The following is a 21,679-nucleotide window of genomic DNA, read 5'->3' on the forward strand; positions in this document are numbered from 1 at the left end:
TCTTAGTCCCCAGAAATGTAAAAGGGGTCTTTGTGCCACCCTTTATTAGAACTAGTGAGATATGGAATCAGGGCCACTACTGCGCTCTTGGAGGACATCAAATAGTATCCCGGCCGTTGGAGGATGGTTTTCAGGTTGTACCAGGAAATGAAGTTGTTGGGGATAATGCCTATCTTTTTCGTAGCCTCCACCAGACGGTAGAAGTTCCTGGACATTTGGTCAAGGGCTCGATTTATCTTACTTAGTACCTCTCTAAGGAAGGCAGAGAGAGGGAAACTAAGGCCAACCTTGATTTGGTCAGCGAAGATAAGGATTTCTCCTGGGCGACATTCGCCGGGGATGTTAGAGTTCCCATCAACTCAGATATGAACAAAAGTGGGAGTATACAAACTTCGTGAAGTTGGGCCACAGTGATAGCCATGGAAAAGTTAAGTTTGAAAAAGAAATGCACAGAAAAAGAAGAAATTACCTCGATGAGAAAGAGGTAATTGGAGCAGTAAAGTAAAAAAAGAGAGTAGAGAGAACCCTTGCGAAAGAAGCATAGAGACAAATTTGGAAAGATTTAGCACAACAATGAGCGAAGAATGCACCAAGTCCCCAATTTATAAAAAGGGCGAGGAAGTATGTACACTTGAGAAGACAGCCATAGCCCAAACAAAGCGTCACAAGATTGGGGGTAGTACAAGAGACGTTAGGACATGTGGACGGGTATAGATGAAGAGCAATCCATTTAGGCCGTCATAGAAGATTCGAAGCGACGTCGTATTGAATGCTTTGATTCGAATATAATAGACGCAATTATGAAAGAGCAAGGCAACCAATCGAAAATCGAAATTGTGTCTCGAGGAGACAAGAGACTATGCGCCTTTTTGAGAGGGGGTAATTGTAGAGGGAAATAATGTGCATGCTAAACATAAGTTGTACACGTGTCCAAATTGACTAAGTGGTACCAAGCGCAGAACAGTATGCGGAAGCGTAACCCTACTGGCATGGCAGGTCAAAGTAAAGACCACCCTAGCCTGGCTAGTATGGCAATGTAGCGATAAACCAGATCGGACTTGCCAAGTAGGACAGGCCAGATCTGAAGAGAATTGTAAAACTGTTGCGTGCGCATCTATCCCGGAGATCACAGAGGAGATATTTGCAGATAAGCATAATCGAACCACAAGATCTGATTAGGTAAACGACTCTGTAGAGTTAGTGAAAATCTCATGATTGCTGCCTATGGAAAGGGGAACCTTAGGGGCAGTGAGGAGGGATAAATAACACAGTAAGTACTATTAAAGGGGATTCGGCTAGAGTGATTGGAGTCTAACCAGTACTAAGGTCGATTCCTCTGATTCTCTAATTTGGGTGTCGGAGTATTTTTGGAAAGTACCACACCGTCGCGAGGGAGGAGGTGCTAAGGATGACTTCGTATCAGTGCGGTAAGATTCATCGTAACCGTTCGCCGAATTCCGACCGCACAATCTTTAAAAAATAACCAATTGAACAATAACCTCAATATTATCATTATCACTACCATCATTATTACCATCAACACCTTCATCATTAACATCAATTTTTTTTTACAAATTTTTGAAACAAGATGGTTAATACATGTATTAATCATATGACGCGTATTTTCCACATATCAAAATTTTGACTGGATTTTTACAATCCAAAATTGAATAAAAATCAAAATTTTCACGTATAGAATTTTTGCCACATTTTGAATTGCTGACAAGGATTTTAATTCCCATAACATGTTTTTCTAATTAATTTGTCACTTTTATAATCAACGAATTCACTAATAAATTACCAGCAAGATTGCTGATAAATTACCAGTTAGATTGCTGATCTGGTATTTTATCAACGAATTCGTTGACAACAAAAGTGATGAATTTACGAATTATCAACAAATTCGTAGATTACAAAAGTAACAAATTCGATCACTTGAAAAATATATTTTCGGAATTAAGATGAACAATGTACCAAACTCGGAATTTTATCATATTCAGTGCACAAAATGGAGATCCACCTTTCTTCCTTAACTTAAGAAAGATTAGTATATTGTACATAAAAGTTGGTGTGGTGATATAATTTCTCTAAAAATTATGATAAATTTATGCAAATGAACCCAATGCGAACCGTACCCATGTTTTTAATCTTGTCCGAGATTGAGATGACACCCTTGAATCATCTCATTCTCATTAAATAATGATACGGATTTGCACTATGTCTCAACATTCACATCATCTTGCTAAATAAACGAGATATCTCAGACAATATTTTGAAAAATTCGTCTGAGTCAGTAAAACTTGACTAAGTCAATTGAGATTTTTTATATTTGATTAAAATAATTAACTTTTTTAGATTTTAAATATGTACTATATAAATAAACATGTCACTTGACGACTAAAAATTTCTTAATCTGTGCTATTTTATTACAAAATGATAATTATTTTAATCGAGTTTAATGGATTATCTCGTACGAGACGAGTTGACTCGTCGGAGACGCCAGACCGAGATTGAAAACCATGACCATACCACGATCAATGTTCATTCGAACTAATTCGCAGTTCAATACCTTGACAATGAATTGGGTAACCCTGCTTCAAACTTGAAAGTTTTACTGTTTTAACCTCGTTGTATACAAGAATCACCTTTCTTTGATGGCGTGAGTGATGATCTCTACATCAAAATGGATAATCAAACCTCTCTTCCTAAATTGGTTAAAGAAGCACTGCACCACTATCATGAAAACCAAGCAAGCCCACGCATTCCTTCTCCGAAACTTCCTCTTCCAAGAACTTATCCTTGTAAGCAAGCTCATCTCCTTTCTCACTCTCTCCAAATACCCAGATCTCAATTACGCCCACAAAATTTTCGGCCAAATTAACTATCCAGATATGTACATCTGGAACACCATGATTAGAGGTTATGCTAGAAGCACCTATCCTTCACAAGCAATCTCATTTTATTACTTTATGATTCAATCTGATGTTGTTCCTGATAATTTCACTTACCCTTTTGTTTTGACGGCTTGTGCTCGTTTACCTGCACTTGAATCGGGTACCGGATTTCATGCTAAGATTCTGAAGTTTGGGTTCCAATCTGATGTGTTCATCACCAATTCTCTGATTCAAATGTATGGAAATTGTCAGTCGTTTAACGCTGCTCTTATATTGTTTGCTGAAAATCCTCTACGAGATGTCGTGACGTGGAATATAATGATTGGGGCATACATTAGCGGAGGGTTTTATGAGCAAGCCTTCAATTTATTTGAGAAGATGATACAAATGGATGAGATAACACCAGATTGTATTACCATGATTAGTTTGGTTTCGGCTTGTGCTCAATTAGGTGACTTGGAGCAAGGAAGATTGCTTCATTCTTATTCGAAAGAGATCGATTTGGAGATGAACCTTCGTGTTGGTAATGGGATCATTGACATGTACTGCAAATGTGGTGATTTGGAATCTGCACAGGAGGTCTTTAAGAATATGCCCGAACGAGATGTGTTGACATGGACTTCAATGATATCGGGTTTGGCTAATTTAGGGTATTTTAGAGAGTCGTTGGTTTTTTTTGGAGAAATGCAATGTGAGAAGATTCAACCTGATGAAGTCACACTTGTTAGTGTGCTCTCAGCTTGTGCTCAGACAGGAGCGTTGGATCAAGGCAAGTATATTCATCTGTTGATTGATAGATACAAAGTAAAGCGCGATATTGTGCTTGAGACCGCTCTTGTTGATATGTATGCAAAGTGTGGAAGTATAGATTTATCTCTACAAGTCTTTTACCAGATGAAAGAAAGGAATGTGTTCACATGGAACACAATGATTGGAGGGCTAGCTATGCATGGTCATGGACAACATGCATTGAAGCTTTTCAAGCAGATGAAGTGTGAGAACGTAAGGCCAGATGATGTGACGTTCATCGGGTTGTTATGTGCATGTAGCCACACGGGGTTGGTAAACGACGGTCTCGAGATCTTTGGAGCAATGGAAAGAGTTTATGACACTAAACCAAGAATGGAACACTATGGATGTATTGTTGATTTGCTATGTAGAGCGAGGCTCGTGGACGATGCATTGGCTTTCATAGAGAATATGCCCATAACTGCTAATGCAGTCCTGTGGGCTAATCTTCTTGGTGCGAGTAGGATTGGGCAACATTTTGAGCTAACAGAGAAGGTCAGTAGGCGCTTAATCGAGTTGGAACCTAATTCTTGTGGCCGTTATGTGATGTTATCAAATATTTATGCTGGGGCCCACCAGTGGGACAATGCCTCAAAAATAAGGAATCAAATGGAGTTGAAAGGAATTCAGAAAACACCAGGGTACAGCTGGGTGGAGGTGAATGGAATTGTTCACCAATTCATTGCTGGTGATAAATCACACACTGAAACAGAGAACATTTATATGATGGTTGAAGAGATGTGCCGACGGGTAAATTTGGCTGGTGTCCATGTATCGAACACTACCGATGTCTTGTTTAATATAGAAGAGGAGGAAAAAGAACATTCTCTATACTTGCATAGTGAAAAGTTGGCTATCGCTTATGGTTTGATGAGCACTGCCCCTGGTTCGCCAATTCAAATTGTGAAGAACCTTCGAGTTTGTGTTGATTGTCACTCTTTTTTGAAAGTTATTTCCAAGGTTTTTAATCGAAAGATAGTTGCAAGGGATCGAAGCCGTTTTCACCATTTCAGAGAAGGTTCATGTTCATGTATGGACTTTTGGTAATAAGAAACACATCGAAACATTCACATGTAAACAACTGCTAGTGAAACATAGTGTTTTATTGTTAAGAATACAAATCATTGTGCAGTTTTGAAAGAGTGCCTAGCTACAAATAGCCCCTCCACTATTTTAACTTGCCCAATGCAGTCCTTCATTTATAAAGAAATTGTGGAGATTTTTTTTGTTATCAGTAAATAAACTTTTATAAATAACAAGGCAAGCCAGTCGAGATAAACAGACAATGGGTACAACACACTCAATCATTCTTCCTACGTAATCCTCGAAAATACACCCTTGAACTCCTTAAAAGTTGTACACCAATGAAATAACAAACCAAGGATGGAGATTGTAGATTTTTGGGTCTCACACTCCTTGAGATCTGTACTATTGATGATGTTTTTATCCCTGAAATTTGTGTTGACTTATCACTTTTTCCACTCGTCTTCTCCTATTGAATTTTATTTTTTGATTGTTTTCTCCGTTGATTTTACTAGAAAGGACATCGGTGTGGTGCCAGCCAAAGAGCATTTGACTATCAAGTTAGTGCTTGATAGAAAATGCAAAGCAAAGAGAAGAAGTTAAGAAAAAGAGAATTGCGAGGTGTTGAGCCTTAGGTTTGAGTGGGAGAAGTCTCTCTATTTAAAGAGTTGACTCATTAATATAGAGCATTGAACTCAAATGTAATCACTTTTCATGTTGTCTAATATTAAATCCATTAATGACTCATGAACTCATAATGGTCTTAAAGCTCCACTCCCCATGACTTTTGAAATTGACATAAGGAGTGACCTTTATTTTATAACCTCTTCAACTCGGTTACTTAGTTCCTCGAGGTGACCTAGTTGTGTTATGTACCTGGGATTTATTTTGACAATAATACTCTAGTGGTATATTTGAAGATAACATTTCTCTTTTACATTATTTGCGTAGTTTTCAGAGTGAAACTCATGAGTTCGTAAAATAATATTTGATGTTATATCGAGAGGTTGGCTTCTCAAAGGGACCGAATTTTGCTTAGACGTTATGTTTAGTTCCCTAGAGGGGTAGTTCCCTAGAAGGACAGATCCTTCTTCGGATGATGCATAAAGGGGTCGGATCCTTGAGAGGTCAAACTTCCTTTGGCTGAAGTAGCAAGGGGTGGGCTCGTTGAGAAGGCCGAGCCTCCTTTGGACAAAGTGGCAAGGGGATGGCTCCTTGAAGATGCCAAACCTCCTTTGGGTGAAGTTTCAAGGAGTCGGCTCCTTAAGGAGGCCAAACCACCTTGGACATGAGTTAACAAAGGGTTGTCACCTATGGAGGCCAAACCACATTAGCTGCAAGTTGACAAAGGGTCAGCTCCTTAGGAAGTCGAACCACCTTAGGTATGAATAAAGGGTCGGACCCCTTTAGGACCGAACCACTTGAGGCGTGGATCAATGATGAGTCAGACCTCTTGCATGACCGAACCACTTGAATAATCAGGTTTGGGTTGGGTCGAAATATTTAATTTTCTAATCCCTAAGATCAAGTATTTTTGGTCCCTACAATGCCCCCTCTTAGGATCTTAGATATTACTAAAATCTAAGAGTCTTAGAATCTTCTACATAGGGATTAGAAAACATTTTATTCTAGTGAAGAATATTTATCAAATCTCTTTTATACTAATTTCACAAGCAAGATTTCTTATAAAAGCCTAGGTTTCTCTTCATTCTTCTCATTCTATTCTTCTTTTTGGTGGAAAGCTATAGGCTTTTTGGGAGATTAACTTCATTGGGAATTTATTTGTTCTTCATCTTCGGTCATTGATTCTATGATAAAATCGATGTGTTTAATCCTTCTTTCCCTTTTCCTTGTCTAGTTTAATTCTTTGAACTTTATTATTTTGCAACACATCTCTTCCTAATTTGACATCTCTATTGAAGAACTTCGCAATCAGTTTAGTTTTCCTAGGGATGTAAAACACTTAGGCGACTAGAAAATATTGATAATCCATCCATTGGCCCCGATGAATGTTTTTTTTACCTTGGACAACTCTATGCAGGGCATAAGTTTCCTCTTCCCAAACTTGTTAAAAAGTCTCTCAATCTTTTTAATCTTCACTCTAGTAGAGTCAATGGGAAGTTTCTTAGGATTGTTTGTGGCATGTCTGCCTTGAGTGATATTCATAAATTTGGTTTAGGAATAAAATAACTTTTATTTCTTTACCTCTTAATGTCATCCCCTTCAGGACATCGCAACTACTTTTTGGCTGCTAGAAGTGATCATTTGATCACTGGCTTATCTATTTTTAAAAAACTTTGGTACCTTGATCTAATAGTCATATTAGACAATTAGGAGTTTGATGATTTATCCAAGGAGAGTAACCCTTTGCCTGTTCCAATAATTTATTGGATTAAATGCTGGCTTCCATTTGAATTTCTTTTTACCTTTATATTTTTTTTCTTTACTTATATATCTTTTCTATAGGAAATCTTTATTTGAATCTGTCAGAGTTAAGTCTAGATTGACACCTTCTAGTCAAACGAGCTGTCAGCTTTTCTATATCTCAAAGAGACTACTAAATTCTTTTTTTTCCTCCTTTTCTTAGGCTTCCTCGTTCTCAACTTTTAGTTTTATTTTCCTATATCAAGACTATTTGGCTGCAGAGTTGTTCTTTAGATAGTGATCAAGCTTCTCAAACTGAAGTTATCATATTGAGTGATTGCCTATCTTGCCTATCATTGGTTCTTCTTCTCAAGAGGAAAAAAAAATCTCTTTATGTAGAGTAAGGAGAAACAACCTAAGGAAAATTCTAGACCCTCTTTAGATGCTCCTTCGGATCCTTCTCATTTGGTGCTTTTGGAGTTTCCTCACATTACTGTGAAGGATCCCGATCTTTAGACTGCCCTGATTACAATTGCTTCTCCTAGTCCTCTCCATGATTCATTCTCATCTACTTTGGTAGCTGAATGAATGTTTTGCTAATGGATCTATTAAAGAAGACCAATCTACTATTGAGAATCCTTATATTGCTAAGTGTATCCCCGAATCTTCTTATCTAGTGAAGGATGATGAATCTATTAGTAAGCTAGACTCGACTTCTCTTATGAATGCTTCCTTCTTCCATCTTTTTGCGGTAAGAATTTTCCTAAGTCTTTTTAAGATTCCAAACTTTAAAAAAAAAAAATTGTTTTTGATTTTTTACAAACTTTTCACCATATGATCATGTTATTTGGTAGATACTCGAGAAGCGAACAAAATAAAGATTGATCGAGGCTTGTGTTGAACACTATGTCCTTAAGAAAATTCTATTCCCGCAATTTGGTGCCCACATATCAATGAACAATTGTCTCCCTGGATAAAACAATCACACGTGCAGAGGCATTACTTCAATCTACATGTTTAACGAACTGAACGCTAAGTTTGTAGTCTCAAGGAATATAAACGAGAAATCAGATTGCAAGCAAGTTAAAACAGCAAAGAAGAGAAAAAAATTTGAATGAAAAAACTAAGGTCGAAATGACCTATTTATAAAATAGTAAAAGACATGGTGTCTCTTGAAAATAGAAGATTCTAAAAGACATAATGTGTCTTGAAAAAGGGAAGGTGTCTCTTAAGAGACAACAAAAAAATCAAAATAAGTGTCCTAACTGGACAAACAGGCACCCATAGAAAATAAGAGGTGTCTTTATTAGATAGTGATAGGAATTAAGGGGGCCCAACAAGTAAATTAGCAAAATGGCCCATCGCATACACCCATGTGAAGTCAAATTGTCGAAATTTGCACCCCCCTTGCGAGCACATCGTGTGCATGCACATGCACTAAGGATATTTTGGACCAATGATTTAAATCTTTTTTGAGCCCATGGGCCCCTTGCGAGTGCATGGGCTTATAAAAGTCTCTCTTTCATATTCACTTAAGTGATATGAGAAGTTCTATATAATAACTAAACAAATTTCTTATTCTTATCAAATGTGGGAGTAAAGAGTTTTACTAATAAACTCAATAGTTCTACAAACCACATATAACAAACCATGGCTAGTAGGGGTTGTTTGGAGTCGATTTCTCATTCATCCAAAAAGGATTTTAAACAACTAAATAAATGAAATTATTCTCTTCAATGAGAAAAATAAGTTTTTAAGTGGTCCCACCTCAAATAAAGTGTGGGACCCACTTAAATCGTAGCTCAAAAAAACCTAGTTCGTCACAAAATTCTGAAAAAACTGTAGATTTTTTCTAACAATCCCCCACATAAATGAAAATGACGACAACTAAAATGACGATAAAATAAAACAAAATAAAGAGAGTACAAATAAAAAATATACTATATCGAGATAGGTAGCTTGTGTCTTTGAACTTACTATAGGATTTACTAGCTAAACAGTGAACATGATGTCTTGAACTGTTCAACCTTAAGTGTAAATCAAGACTGTAGCTACGTGGTTTTCGTCGTCATGACAACCACAACTACTAAATATTGGAGTCGCCACCATTCAAGTTGGAAGTGGGTGTGAATGGTCACCCGAGGTACATTTTCCAAAAGATGAGATTTTGGCATTTTAGTGACTCACGATGGATAAGGGGTAGTCAAACCTCGAGATTTGGGTAAGCGGCTCAATTGGAAAAAAGGGAAGGTGTTAGGCACCCCTTTCTCCCCGCCACGTGGTGGTAACCTCAAATAACTCGGTCATTTTGATTTTTAAAAGAAAGTGGAAAGTGTGCCACATGGGTACATTTGTTCCCTAAGTAGGGATTTAATTTTGGCTTGATCATAGGATCATCTCATCAATGGAGATGACCTTTGTAGATCCAAGCCTTGAGGTCCATTCATGCTCAACCCATTTAAAATAAAATGAAAAGAGGGGGATGATAGAAGAGGGATGAGGAGAGGGTAGAGAAAGGAAAAAGGGGGGGGGTGTTGATTGCTCCCACCTTGTACTCTTGGACTTCTTCTTCTTCTTTTTCTTCTTCTTCCTCTTCTTTGAATTCTCTTTAGTCCTTGGTGAGTTGAGAGTGAAGTTATTTCTCTTAGAGTGTGTTGTGAGAGAGTGGTGAGGAGGAATAGATAGAGTAGATTTTTTTCTTATGGAGACTTGGTGTAACCATTTTTGGGGTGAGAGGGGAGGTATTTATAGGTGTTTGGAGGGGGTTTGGGGGTATAATGGGGTTAAAATGTGAGAGAAGGGGTAATGGTATAGGATTTAGGAGTGAGGGGTGTGAAATTTAAGGTGAAATGGAGGGTAAATGTGTAATGAATGAAAATGGGTGAGGTTTAGACCCAAATGGGTTGGATCCTACCCGAACCCATTTGGGTAGAGTGTTGGATGGGTTGACATGAGTGATGGTTGGTGGTGGAGTGGGGGTGTAAGAGAGTAGTTTAGAGAATGAGTGTTAGGTTGGTTGATGAGGTGAGGTGTGTAGATTTAGGGGAATGGGTTGTGTAAGAGGTTGTTAAGTTAGTTTTTGGGAGGAGAAAGGAGATGATGCCATGTGGCAATCATGATGAGAGGGTGAGGAATGAGATTGGTTGATTGGTTGATGGGGGTTGTTTGATTAGGGAGAGAGAAATGGGTTAGTTGATTGATGATGAATGAAGTATGGGTTGAGTTGATTTTATTGGAGTGTTTTAAGGAAGATGATGGGTAGAGGTATGGGTGGTGATGTGGGGGTTGATGTTGGTGATGGATTAGGGTATGGGTGGAGGTGTGGGTGGTTGATGATGTTAGAGGATGGGGATAGGTTAGGTTAGGGTAGGGTATGGGTTGAGGTGATTTTGGAGAGAGGTGAGATGGGTTAGATGTGTTGTTTAGAGCATGGTGATGGGAGTGGGTGATTGGATGAGGGAGGTGAAGGATGGTGATGACAAGTGTCATCTTTTGATGTTGAGGGGTTGATTGGTTGATGTGAGTAAGGGTTGATGGGTTGGGTTGTGGGTTGGATAGTGAATGGGGTATGGATAATGGTTAGAGGGCTTTTTTATGGGTTGGGCTTAGGCTTATAGGAGATGTAGGTTGTTTTGGATTGGACAAGGCTCATTTTGGATTGAATTTTGATAAGGTAGGTTGGTTTTAAGGTTTAAATGATGTAGGATTGATTTTTAGCTTAGGGGTGAGGTGAAAAAAATTCTAAAAATGAGTTAATGGTTTGTGGGCCTTGAGTGGGTTTAAGGTGTTTGTGGATTTGGAGATGGAACGATGAAGGGGTAGGCATCCCAAGTCTCGCATTTTATTTTTTTGATTTTTTGATTTTTTTGAAACTATTGATTTAATCAAAATGCCACGTGTTGGCGAATCGGGCTTTTGGGCCCGTTGGGGAATTTATCGATTGTTTGTACGTGAGCGTGGAGCGACGATGTTGAACAGTTGTGGGATGAGTCACTACCCTCTTTGCGGGTCCTTGAGACCACGGGGTGGTCTTAGGGGCATTGATTTAACCGTGGTTACTACTTTTGGTGTTTTGGGCCTTAGGGGCCCGTTGGCCCCTTTTGTTGGAAAATCGGTATTTTGCATGGAGCGGGGTAGATGGGAGTGTGCCGAACCCTTTTGGTGGACCTACTAACCCATTGAAAGGTGTTAGTGGCTTGGGTTTCGGCGAAGATATCATTTTTGATGATTCGGGCCATTAAGGCCCGTTGGTCAGTTTTATTGAAACATCATTGTTTTGGGGCCCTTTCGAGCGAGGGCCCGTTCAAATTGAGGTGTCTACAGCTGCCCTTCTTTGCAGGAATTGCGTGCAAAGAACTGCAAAGAATAGACTAAACCCCTATTTGTACGGGCCCGATGAAATTTTGCAAAACACGACTTCGAATTATCGGTTGAATTGATGACTTTTGCATAAAAATGGTTACTCAAGCACGGGGTCTGACAGAGTTACCTTATTGATTCTTTGGTCTCAATGGCGCGGAGCTCGTGTGAGACCTCAGATTTGACGAAGATTGGATGATTTTTGAAATTTGGGTATTTCTCGGCCGTGTTTTAACAAATCGAAATTGAGTGCAACTCAAAAGGTTTTTCGATGTTTGATTTTTGATTTTTTTTTTTTTTTTTAATGATCCGTGCTTAAGACACGGATGACGTTTGGAGTGATTCGACCCGTGTCTAAAACACGGATATTATTATTTTTATCTCATCCGTTCCTGGGGCACGGATCCAATTAAAATCGTTTTTTCCGTTCTGGTGGCACGGATGGCATTGTTTAGGCCTTATCCGTACTGGTGATACGGACCAGTACGAATTTCAAACGGTTAAAGCCTGCACGCCCTTTCATTTTCAGTTTCTTCTCCGTTTCCCTTCGGTTTTTCTTTTTCTCTGGCGACTTTTGACGATTCACTTCTTGCCTCTTTGTCTTCTCATTAACTTCTCCCCTCTTCTCTTTACTTTTTCATCGATTTGTTCCTTGGGTTTGCTTGGGAGAGTGAACGGGCGTGCGTGTTTGCGTTTGATCGTTTAAAGCTTCGAAGAGCTTGTTTGGTCTTTGATTTCGCATTGAGGTAAGTCTTTAATTGATCCTTCCTTCTCTTTCCTGCTTACTTGATCCATGCGTAGTCTATATCACCGTTTCATGTTACTTCCTTTTTGATTTTGCTTTGTATGCTTCACATGCCATATGCTCCTATTTTCCATGTATTTTGTAGCGAGTGCACCTGTTTTCCACCCTTTGAATGTTTGTTATGCTCGTCACTCGTTGTCCCCTTTTCTTGTTCTTTTGTTGTTTTATCATTTTTCTTTTACATTTCGACCGGGTGTATATATTGTTGGCTCATGGAATTAGTGGGGATGTTGGGGTTGTTTTGATAGATGGAGCTTGGGGCTTGAAGAAATGGATGATGGTGGTTTGTTGCGGGGTGGTTTGAAGTTGTTAACGGATTGCATGGATGGGGATTCGGACTGGTTGTTTTAGGTAGTTTGGAGTGAGGGGTTGTGTATTGGGTTATGCTGGATGTAGAACGGGTTGGCCGGTTAGATAGGATTTGACTCAGATGGGTTAGGTTGACTAGGTTTGGCTGGGATTGATTTGACTTAATGGGTGGACTGGGTTAATCGGGTTGACTTAGGTTGACTGGACCAAATGAGTCGACCTGATTTTGACCGGATTTAATGGTTGTCTTGATCTCGGGTTGATTGAGTTTGCCTGAGCCGGACTTGTTCACTGGGCTGAATTGGGTTGGATCGGTTTTGGGTGAGTTGGTCGAGTTGACTGGGTTTTAGGTTGAGTTGACCCAGGTTTGGCTTTGGTCGGATGGGTTGGTCATAGATTTGACCTAGATGGGATGGATTTGACTTTTTGGTTGACTAAGTTGGGTTGGTTTTGACTGGATTTGCGGGATGACTTGATCTTGGGTTGACTGGATCTGGCTGAGTTGGTCACGTTTACTGAGTTGAGTCGGGTTGGGTCGGTTTTGGGTGAGTTGGTCGAGTTGACTGGGTTTTAGGTTGAGTTGACCCAGGTTTGGCTTTGGTTGGATGGGTTTGACTTGACTTAACCTAGGCAGATTCCTCGAGATACGGGACTTTTGCGCTGTTGATTGATCACATGGTGACTTGCAGATGGGTAGAGAGCGGAGGAGCCGAGTAGTGCATCAGTCATCCGATGATGAGGAGGAGGAGGCGAGGCCCTGGACTCGGGCTCGCTTTGCCTTGGGATCCGGCGTGGCCACGGAGTATGGTTGGCCGAGACAGCCTTCACGTAGGCCTGATTCAGCGTCGGTAGCTGGTTCTTCGTCTGGCAGCAGGGCAGATGAGGCCAGTTCTTCTCATAGTGGTCCAGTTGAGGATCTGCCGAGCGGTAGTGGTGGTAGAGGTCGACGCGGTGGCCGAGGTCGGGCGGATAGGACCGTAGGCGCCGGTAGAGTTGGCCGAGAGGTTCCTAGGGTTGAGATTCCTGCAGAGGAGAGTGAGAGAGTACCAGATACCTCTCTTCTCCGTGGATTAGGGAGGCATGTTTCTATGTTAGTTCGTTTGGACATCCCTACACCCTATCCTTCAGCCAGTTTCAGGGGTAGGTGGAGTGCCTTTCTTTCTATGGCCGCCCTATTCTCGGATGACATTCGGACGCAGTTTGCCACCGTGGGTTTTGGTGCTTTCTTGCAGATACCGTCTTTCAAGGCGGATCGACCCTTGTTCTTGGCCATGGTGGAGAGGTGGTTTCCGGCGACTCATTCATTCCACATGCCAGAGGTGGAGATAGGCATCAGGCCTTCGGATTTTGTGGCGATTACAGGTATCGCGATGGATGGGGAGCCTCTGCCTTTGACTCTGTTATCTATCCAGGAGGTGGGAGAGCTGTTGGGCATCACTAGAGTACCCGCTTCCATGGTGGGGAAGCAGGGTAGGATTAGCACAGAGGTGTTGGTGGGTCTACTGTTGATTGAGGGAGAGGATGGAGCTCCGTCTACTTATAGAGAGAGATCGGCCCGCTTTGGTGATCGTGATTTTGACATTATCTTTCGGATCTGCTTTCTCCTTCTCATTGGTAGCTGTTTCTTCTTAGAGGATGATTCCTCAGTTTCCACCACATTTCTCTCTGTTATGCATGATATCGACCACATTGGCGATTTTGATTGGGGTAGCCTCATTTATGGTACCATTCTGGCTGGTCTTGATCGAGTAGTGATGGGCATTACTGCGCCCCGTGGCGCTGGCATCTCTACTCGTTTCTTTTGGCATTTTATTGAGGTAAACTGGGTCCTGACTTTATTTCTCTATCTAATTCTCCTTCCCCTTCCTATTTTCTCATCTGACGCCTTGCTCTTTCTTACAGATCTTCGTTCACGTCTACTTTCCCTTTTATCTGCCCACCCGTCGTCATCCTGACGAGGGTTACCCATTGGGGGCGTTTTGGGCCACCAGAGATGCTAGGGCCATTAGGAGCAGCCCTAGGAGTGCACGGGCCCACATCGACCGGTGTCGTCTTCGAGACGTGAGTACTTGGACTTTCCTCTTTCGTTTGGCCTTAAACTTTTCTGTCTTTTGACTATCTCTTTTGCAGATCTTCTCTGTTACTTTGCGAGACCTTCCCCGCACCGTTAGCGGGAGGCAGGAGGTGAGGAACGCCTACAGGCGTAATACCAGGCGACAGCGCTACCCCTACTTTATTGGTGAGCAGAGATATACATTCTATCTAGGGGAGCGCTTGTTCTTTCAGCATGACGGGAGTCTTCGCATCCCTGTCGCTCCACCTGAGCCTATCTCGGGTGCGATGACGGTGGATGAGTATCTCGCCCAGGCGAGGGGTGTAGATGCCGCCGGACTGGTGAGAGGGGGTGACTATCAGGTGTGGTTCCGAGAGGCCTCCATTGGGTGCATTATGCCTGCTGTTACTGCCCGGGCCGGGATTACTGAGATTGGAGGGGTCCTTCTACAGGAGCATGCTGTCACGGTATATATTCCATCATTGCCTTCCTTCTTGTAGAATTTTCTGCTTTTTATCATTCTTACTTGGTTGACTTTCTTGTTTTCAGGCTGATGATCTTCGTCGTCTTCGAGAGGGTTACGATGTGATCGAGGCCCAAGCGGCGAGGGCAGTGGAGATGGAGAACAGGTGGAGGGCCTCTAGGGCGGAGGTGGAGGAGCAGGCTGCTCGGTTGGAGGAGCAGGAGGCTCGTCTCGAGACTCAGGCGGCCCGGATCCAAGAGTTGGAACTGGAGATGGCCATGCGTGAGTCTCGCTTTCAGGCTGAGATGGTACGTCATTTTGCTTACTTTCTGTCTTGTAGCTCGTAGTTCATGGTTTTAAATTCTGACTGGTTCCAACATATGATATTTCCAGGACTATTATCGACGCCGAGATGGAGCGAGCACCTCTGCGCGGCCTCCGACACCTCCTAGGGTAAGTACTTTCATTTTAGCCGTTCATTTCTTTACCCATGCTGCATATATCATTTGTTCATTTCTATACCCATGCTGCATATGTCATTGTGCTTCGTTTCTCTTATTTTCAGGCCTCCCCTTCTACCGGACCTGTTGTCCCTGGCGTTGATCTCGCGGGTACTACGGAGCAAGATGCTGCCCTGGATGCGGAGCTATTCTTCACGGATTCGGAGGGACGGTTGCGGATGCACGGCCTACCTTCTTCCGGGGTGTCTGGCTCGGGTGCGGTGGCTGGATCTTCTTCGGGAACTATCCCAGAGACTCAGAGTGCTCGGGACGATGCTCCCCCCTCTGTCTGACTTTTTTTTTTTTTTTTTATGTACCTTGCAAAACATTAGATACTTCTATGTTAGACTTTCAGCTATTGTATGCAGACATTATAATCTTGGTATATATATATGCATTTATGCTCATTGTTCCTTGCACTTGTTACATTGTCAGGACTATGTGTTTAATTCATTCGCACTTCTCAGGTGAGATATCGTTCATTGAGGTTCTTGAGCCTTTTTGAGTGTCGGCAAGTCTATTAGCGGGTAAAAGGGGGCGATGAGGGTCCCAAGGACCCTGTGAGTCGTTTGGGCTCATGGCGGGTAATGCGGTCCTTCGAGGTCTAATTTGGCCTAATATGATCTTGACGAGTTCCCATGTGCCCGATATATATCTCGGGAAATTTTGCGAGTTTTGAAAACATTTATCGAGTATGTAGGAATAAACGTTAGATAATCCGGAGCTATCAGCACTTCTACTGATTTGGTCCGAGGCTGAAGAATGTTCTGGTCCGTGCTCTCAGCACGGATGGACTTTTCAATGGTTCATCCGTTCCAAGAGCACGGATAGGGTATTTTATGTCTTATCCGTGCTATGGGAACGGATCAGTCATATCTTGCTTCATCCGTGTTGTTGGCACGGATGAGTCATCTTTGATTGCATCCGTGTTTTGGGCACGGACCAGCATGATTTACTTAAGCTTTCACCTTGCCCTAACATCTCACTTTCACCTTTACTTCCCTTTTTTACTTTTGGCCGATTTTTACTCTTCTTCTTCCCTCAAGCTTCTTCTCAAGCTCTATGGAGGTGTCATCCACTCTTCCCAACCTGAAAAGGTATGGCATTGTTGACTCCTTTTTGAGTAGTTGGATAGATAGCATGGACAATGATGATAGAGCTCGATGGTGCTTGAACAAGTTGGGGTTCACCCTCTCGTTGCCTAAGGTCCCATTGCAATGGGGTTTGATCGAGGCTATGTTGGGGTATTGGATTCCCGAGCTTAATCTTTTCCGGTTTGGGGTACATGAAATGACTCCCACTATCGAGGAATTTGAAGTATTGTTGGGGCTTGAGATATCGGGCCCCGTCGTAGTTCCGCCTTTACGCGATGGGTTTCGAAGTGAGGCTTCCGAATTTTTGGGCATAAATCGCAAATTTTTGAAGATTCCGGATGGCGGATCGGTTTTGAAGACAATGTCCAAGTCTTTTTTGGTGGACCGCCTCACGGATCCCTCGAAGCCTCTGATTCATTTTAATGCTCTCACTTTGATGGCGGTGAGTCAACTCTTGTTCCCGGGTGGCGGGGACATCATAGATCTTTCTCTTATTCACGTTGTGCAACAAGTCCGGGAGGGACGCCGGTTGGCCCCGATGCTTTTAAGTGGAATGTTCCAATCTCTCACGACTTGTTCTTTGGGCCACGATCGAACTTTTCGAGGATGTGCTCCCCTCCTGCAGGTGAATTCCATTTTAGTTTGGATAAAATTTTGAATTAGAATTTATTAGTTTCCCAAGTTTTAGAATACTCCTGTTATTGTAGCTCTGGTTCATGGATCATCTGGCTTCAACTGAAGTGGTTAATCGCCCCTTTTGCGTGAATGCCGATCTCGTACTTATGATGTCGAAGCGAGTTGCTCCTTTTATCTCAGGCGGCAAAGAAGAATGGTATTCTTTTGTTGGCAACCTTGATGATGAGGAAGTGAGATGGGTTGGTGCCTTCCAACCCCGAGGGTCCCCCGTGATTGCTTTTGATGGGGCTCGTTTCCTTGTTTTGATTGGTCTTCACGAGGCAACTCATTACGTACCACTTCGGGTTCTTCGTCAATTTGGCTATGACCAAGGCGTGCTCCTCCCGGAAAATTTTAGTGAGTTGGTTGGTCCGTTGTCGACTATACTCTTGAGTCGACTTGTGAAAGAATGGGGTCGGGTTGAGGTTCTGAGTCGACCCATCTTTGCAGCGCACCAGTTCCCAGCATACTTGCATTGGATTCAAGAGCTTGTTTCTGGGAGACCCTCGGTATCTATAGTTCCTCGGACACGCCCCGGCGCTTCATCTTTCTTTGATTACCGAGATCGAGTTGAGGAGTCTCAAACTGATCATCGTCGAATTCAAGCTATTTGGCTCAAATCCGAAAAGAAGATGCAGAGAGAGATTGCTCGACTGACATCTGCCCTTGCCCAGTCCGGAAGTAGTGATGGTAATGAAGTGGCTAGGCTTCGAGCTGAGGTCGATGAATTGAGGGATCGGCTTGCCCAGTGTCCTCATTTTGAGGACTTTGCAGCATACTTGGTGAGTCGTGATGCTTCTGATGCCGAGAAAGTGATGGTGAGTCAGGCCGCCCGGATCCGTGCTCTGGAGGAACGTCTTGATTCCTTTTTCATTTCTCACCATGACATTTGATTGACTGCGTTGTATTCGCTCTTTTTTTTTTTTTTTTGTATGCAAAGTGTTGAAGGATTAATGCAAAGAAAATAGGTTTTGTACTTACTTGGCCTCAGGTGTATCTATTGTTCTTGAAAACTTGAGTTTTTGTTGAATACATTCTAGATTTGTCGTCATTGGCCAAAATAGTAGTTTTGAAATGCAATTTTGTGAAATGCCTTTATCAAATGAGTATGATAAATTCAGAGTTTGTAAAACCTTTGGTCGTGACCATTTTGGTGTTTTTGCCCAACACGGGTGATGCAGATGTCAATTATTCTTTTGGTTCCTTTAGAATCATTCCCAGTGCCCTGGTATTGGAAGGTCGTTATCCGTTTTGGGGTCTCGGAATTTTTGGATGGATTTTGCCGTTCACAGTTTATACTCTTGCGGGCCAGGAGTTTTTTTTTTTTTTTAACCCTTATTGCCCCTGGTGCCAGTTACGGTTTTCACCAGACCTGGTTTCCACATTTTTGCGCATCAACGTCCCTTTTGAGATTTTCATTGTGCCGGTGGCTTTGATCTTGCCATAGTCTGATTCTTTTACTCATAGCGCCCTTTCGGGTTTTCACTATGCCCTTTCAGACCATGCTTGTATTTTTAGATTTTTGCATTACAATTCTGTTCGGAGTCTCTGTGTCTCTGTGGCTGGGTGACTCAAGTTGAGCTGCGAGATCGGCGACTCTACTCTTGTAGTGGCACTCTTTCTCGAGTAATAGATCTGGATTCCCCTCTCGAGTTTGCTGACGACTATTCGTGGTTCGACGACTCAAGTTGAGCTGCAAGATCGGCTACTCTACACTTCGAGTACTCTTTTTTTTCGAATATCCGACCTGGATTCCCCTCTCGAGTCTTCCAACGACTAATAAGACTTCGGAGATCCGGACCAAGTCGCAAGATCATTGATGCTGTCATTGTCATTGGGTTGCCCTAGGACATTCCCTGATCAAAAAGGACTTTTGTTGGGACGAAACGTTGGCCTAGGCTAGTGGTGGTGAAAGGTTACAAAAAGGATTAAGGTCTGGATATATTAGAGCGGTTTAGACATGGGGCTTGTCTATTTTTGTTTCGAAAAGGTGATCTGCATCTCCTCCCAGCGTCTCTCGAACTTGTTTAGGCTGGAGATTTGGGTCGAGCTCAGATCAAGTGTCCGAGTTTTTTTTTTTTTTTTTTTTTTTTGTATTTTTAGCCGTTCACAGTTTATCCTCATGCGGGCCAGGAGTAGCTGGATGCTTAGTTTTGATGATGATTTTTTTTTTTTTTTTTTTTTTTTTTGACCTACCCCTGTCTTAGGTTAAGAAATGAACGTGATGGCTCAAAAAGGGTTGACTAGGGTTAGATTTGTTGGTTTAGAACAGCAAAGATGGCCTTTCGTCATTTCAGGGTCAATTCTTAGGCGTAGTATTTTTTGACAGTGTCAGCATTGATCGGTTGCGGGAAGACTTGTCCGTCCATCTCCGTAAGGATCAGAGCTCCTCCCGTCATCACCTTCTTCACGATGAATGGTCCCTCATAGTTCGGTCTGAATTTTCCTCTGGCGTCTTCTTGGATCGGCAAGATCTTCTTTAATACAAGGTCTCCTGGCGAGAAATCCCTAGGCTTGACTTTTTATTGTAGGCACGAGCTATTCGCCTCTGATAAATTTGCCCATGGCAAATGGCTGCGAGCCGCTTTTCTTCGATTAGATTTAACTGGTCGATCCGAACTTGGATCCATTCGGTTTCATCTAATTCTGTTTCTTTTAAGATTCGGAGGGAGGGAATCTCCACCTCTACGGGTAAGACTGCTTCCATTCCGTAGACCAATGAATATGGAGTTGCCCCGATCGAGGTTCTAAACGAAGTTCGATAGGCATGGAGTGCAAAAGGCAACATGTCGTGCCAGTCTTTGTATGTAATTGCCATCTTCTCGATAATCTTCTTAATATTCTTGTTGGCTGCCTCCACTGCTCCGTTCATTTTAGGTCTGTATGGTACGGAGTTGTGATGAGTGATCTGGAAATCTTCGCACATCTTGACCATATCCCTGTTTTTGAAGTTCTTAGCGTTGTCAGTTACTAACCCGCTGGGAAGTCCATACCTGCAGACGATGTTATTCTTGACAAATTTCAGGACATTGCTTTTGGTGACGTTGGCATATGACGCAGCTTCTACCCATTTGGTGAAGTAATCGATAGCCACTAGGATGAAGCGATGTCCATTTGCAGCTTTTGGCGAGATTGGCCCGATGACATCCATTCCCCAGAGGGAGAAGGGCCAGGGCGTAGTCATGTTATGCAACTCCGAAGGCGGGGCATTGATTTTGTTGGCGTAGATTTGGCATAGATGGCATTTGCGAACATGCTGGTAGCAATCACTTTCCATTGTCGACCAATAATACCCCATCCGCATGATCTTCTTCGCTAGCATGTGGCCATTCATATGGGGTCCACAAACTCCACCATGTACAGTTTCGATCAATCGCTTTGCTTCGGCTTCTGCAACGCATCGGAGTAAGACCTCGTGGTGTGACTTTTTGTACAGGATGCCATTGCTGATAAAAAATTGCCCTGCCAATCTCTGAATGGTTCTGCGATCGTTAGGCGTTGCATCTGAGGGAAGGGTTCGATCTTCGAGATATGTTTTGAGGTCTGAGTACCAGGTTTTTTCTTCAGGTTCTTCTACTTCGACGGGTAGACAATAGGCCGGCTCGTCCTGAATTCCAATCTCAATCGGGTCGATGACCAGACCTTCTGAGATACTAATCATGGAAGCAAGGGTAGCTAGTGCATCGGCGAACTGGTTCTTCGCTCTAGGCATGTAGGTGAATGAGATTCTGTGAAAGTGTGAGCTTAGTTCCTCTAGATACTCATGGTAAGGGACCAGTCTCTGTTCTCGAGTTTTCCATTCTCCAGTCGTCTGATAGACTACCAGGCTTGAATCTCCGAAAACATCAATCTCGTCTACTTCAAGATCTAATGCTGCTTTTAACCCTGCTATGCATGCTTCGTATTCGGCTTCGTTGTTAGAGCATTGAAATTTCAATCTGATTGCGATCGGTACATGGGACCCGTCTGGTTTAATCAAGACTGCTCCTATTCCGTTTCCTTTCTGATTAGCTGCTCCGTCGAAGCACATTTTCCAACCAGGTTCTTCGTCATCATCGTTTTCAATCTCGACAAACAGTATGGCTTCATCCGGGAAATTTGTTTTTAACGGCTCATAATCAGGCAACGGGTGCTTGGCGAGGTGGTCGGCGATGGCTTGCCCTTTGATGGCTTTTTGGGTGACATAGGTGATGTCGAATTCTGATAACAATAACTGCCATTTCGCCGTGCGGCCTGTTAGTGCTGGTTTTTCGAATAGGTACTTCAGGGGGTCCATCCTGGCGATAAGCATAGTCGAGTAGCTGAGCAAATAATGGCGTAGTCGTTGAGATGCCCAAACCAATGCACAGCA

General features: G+C 42.4%; 1 protein-coding gene and 1 pseudogene across 1 annotated transcript; both read left to right on the forward strand.

The window, feature by feature from the left end:
* The first annotated feature begins 2,458 nt into the window (after positions 1-2,458).
* On the forward strand, positions 2,459-4,823 carry LOC147391143 (pentatricopeptide repeat-containing protein At2g29760, chloroplastic pseudogene; annotated as a pseudogene).
* A 9,819-nt stretch (positions 4,824-14,642) lies between these two features.
* On the forward strand, positions 14,643-15,949 carry LOC147391144 (uncharacterized). Its single transcript, XM_086459798.1, has 4 exons — positions 14,643-15,063; positions 15,146-15,367; positions 15,453-15,512; positions 15,625-15,949. Exons 1-4 carry the CDS (start codon positions 14,884-14,886, stop codon positions 15,850-15,852), a joined length of 690 nt encoding a protein of 229 aa, XP_086315924.1. The 5' UTR covers positions 14,643-14,883; the 3' UTR covers positions 15,853-15,949.
* The last annotated feature ends 5,730 nt before the right edge of the window (positions 15,950-21,679 follow it).

Source organism: Akebia trifoliata, chromosome 11, assembly GCF_017979445.1.
Source record: "Akebia trifoliata isolate Shusen 1 chromosome 11, ASM1797944v1, whole genome shotgun sequence".
NCBI classification, from domain to species: domain Eukaryota; kingdom Viridiplantae; phylum Streptophyta; class Magnoliopsida; order Ranunculales; family Lardizabalaceae; genus Akebia; species Akebia trifoliata.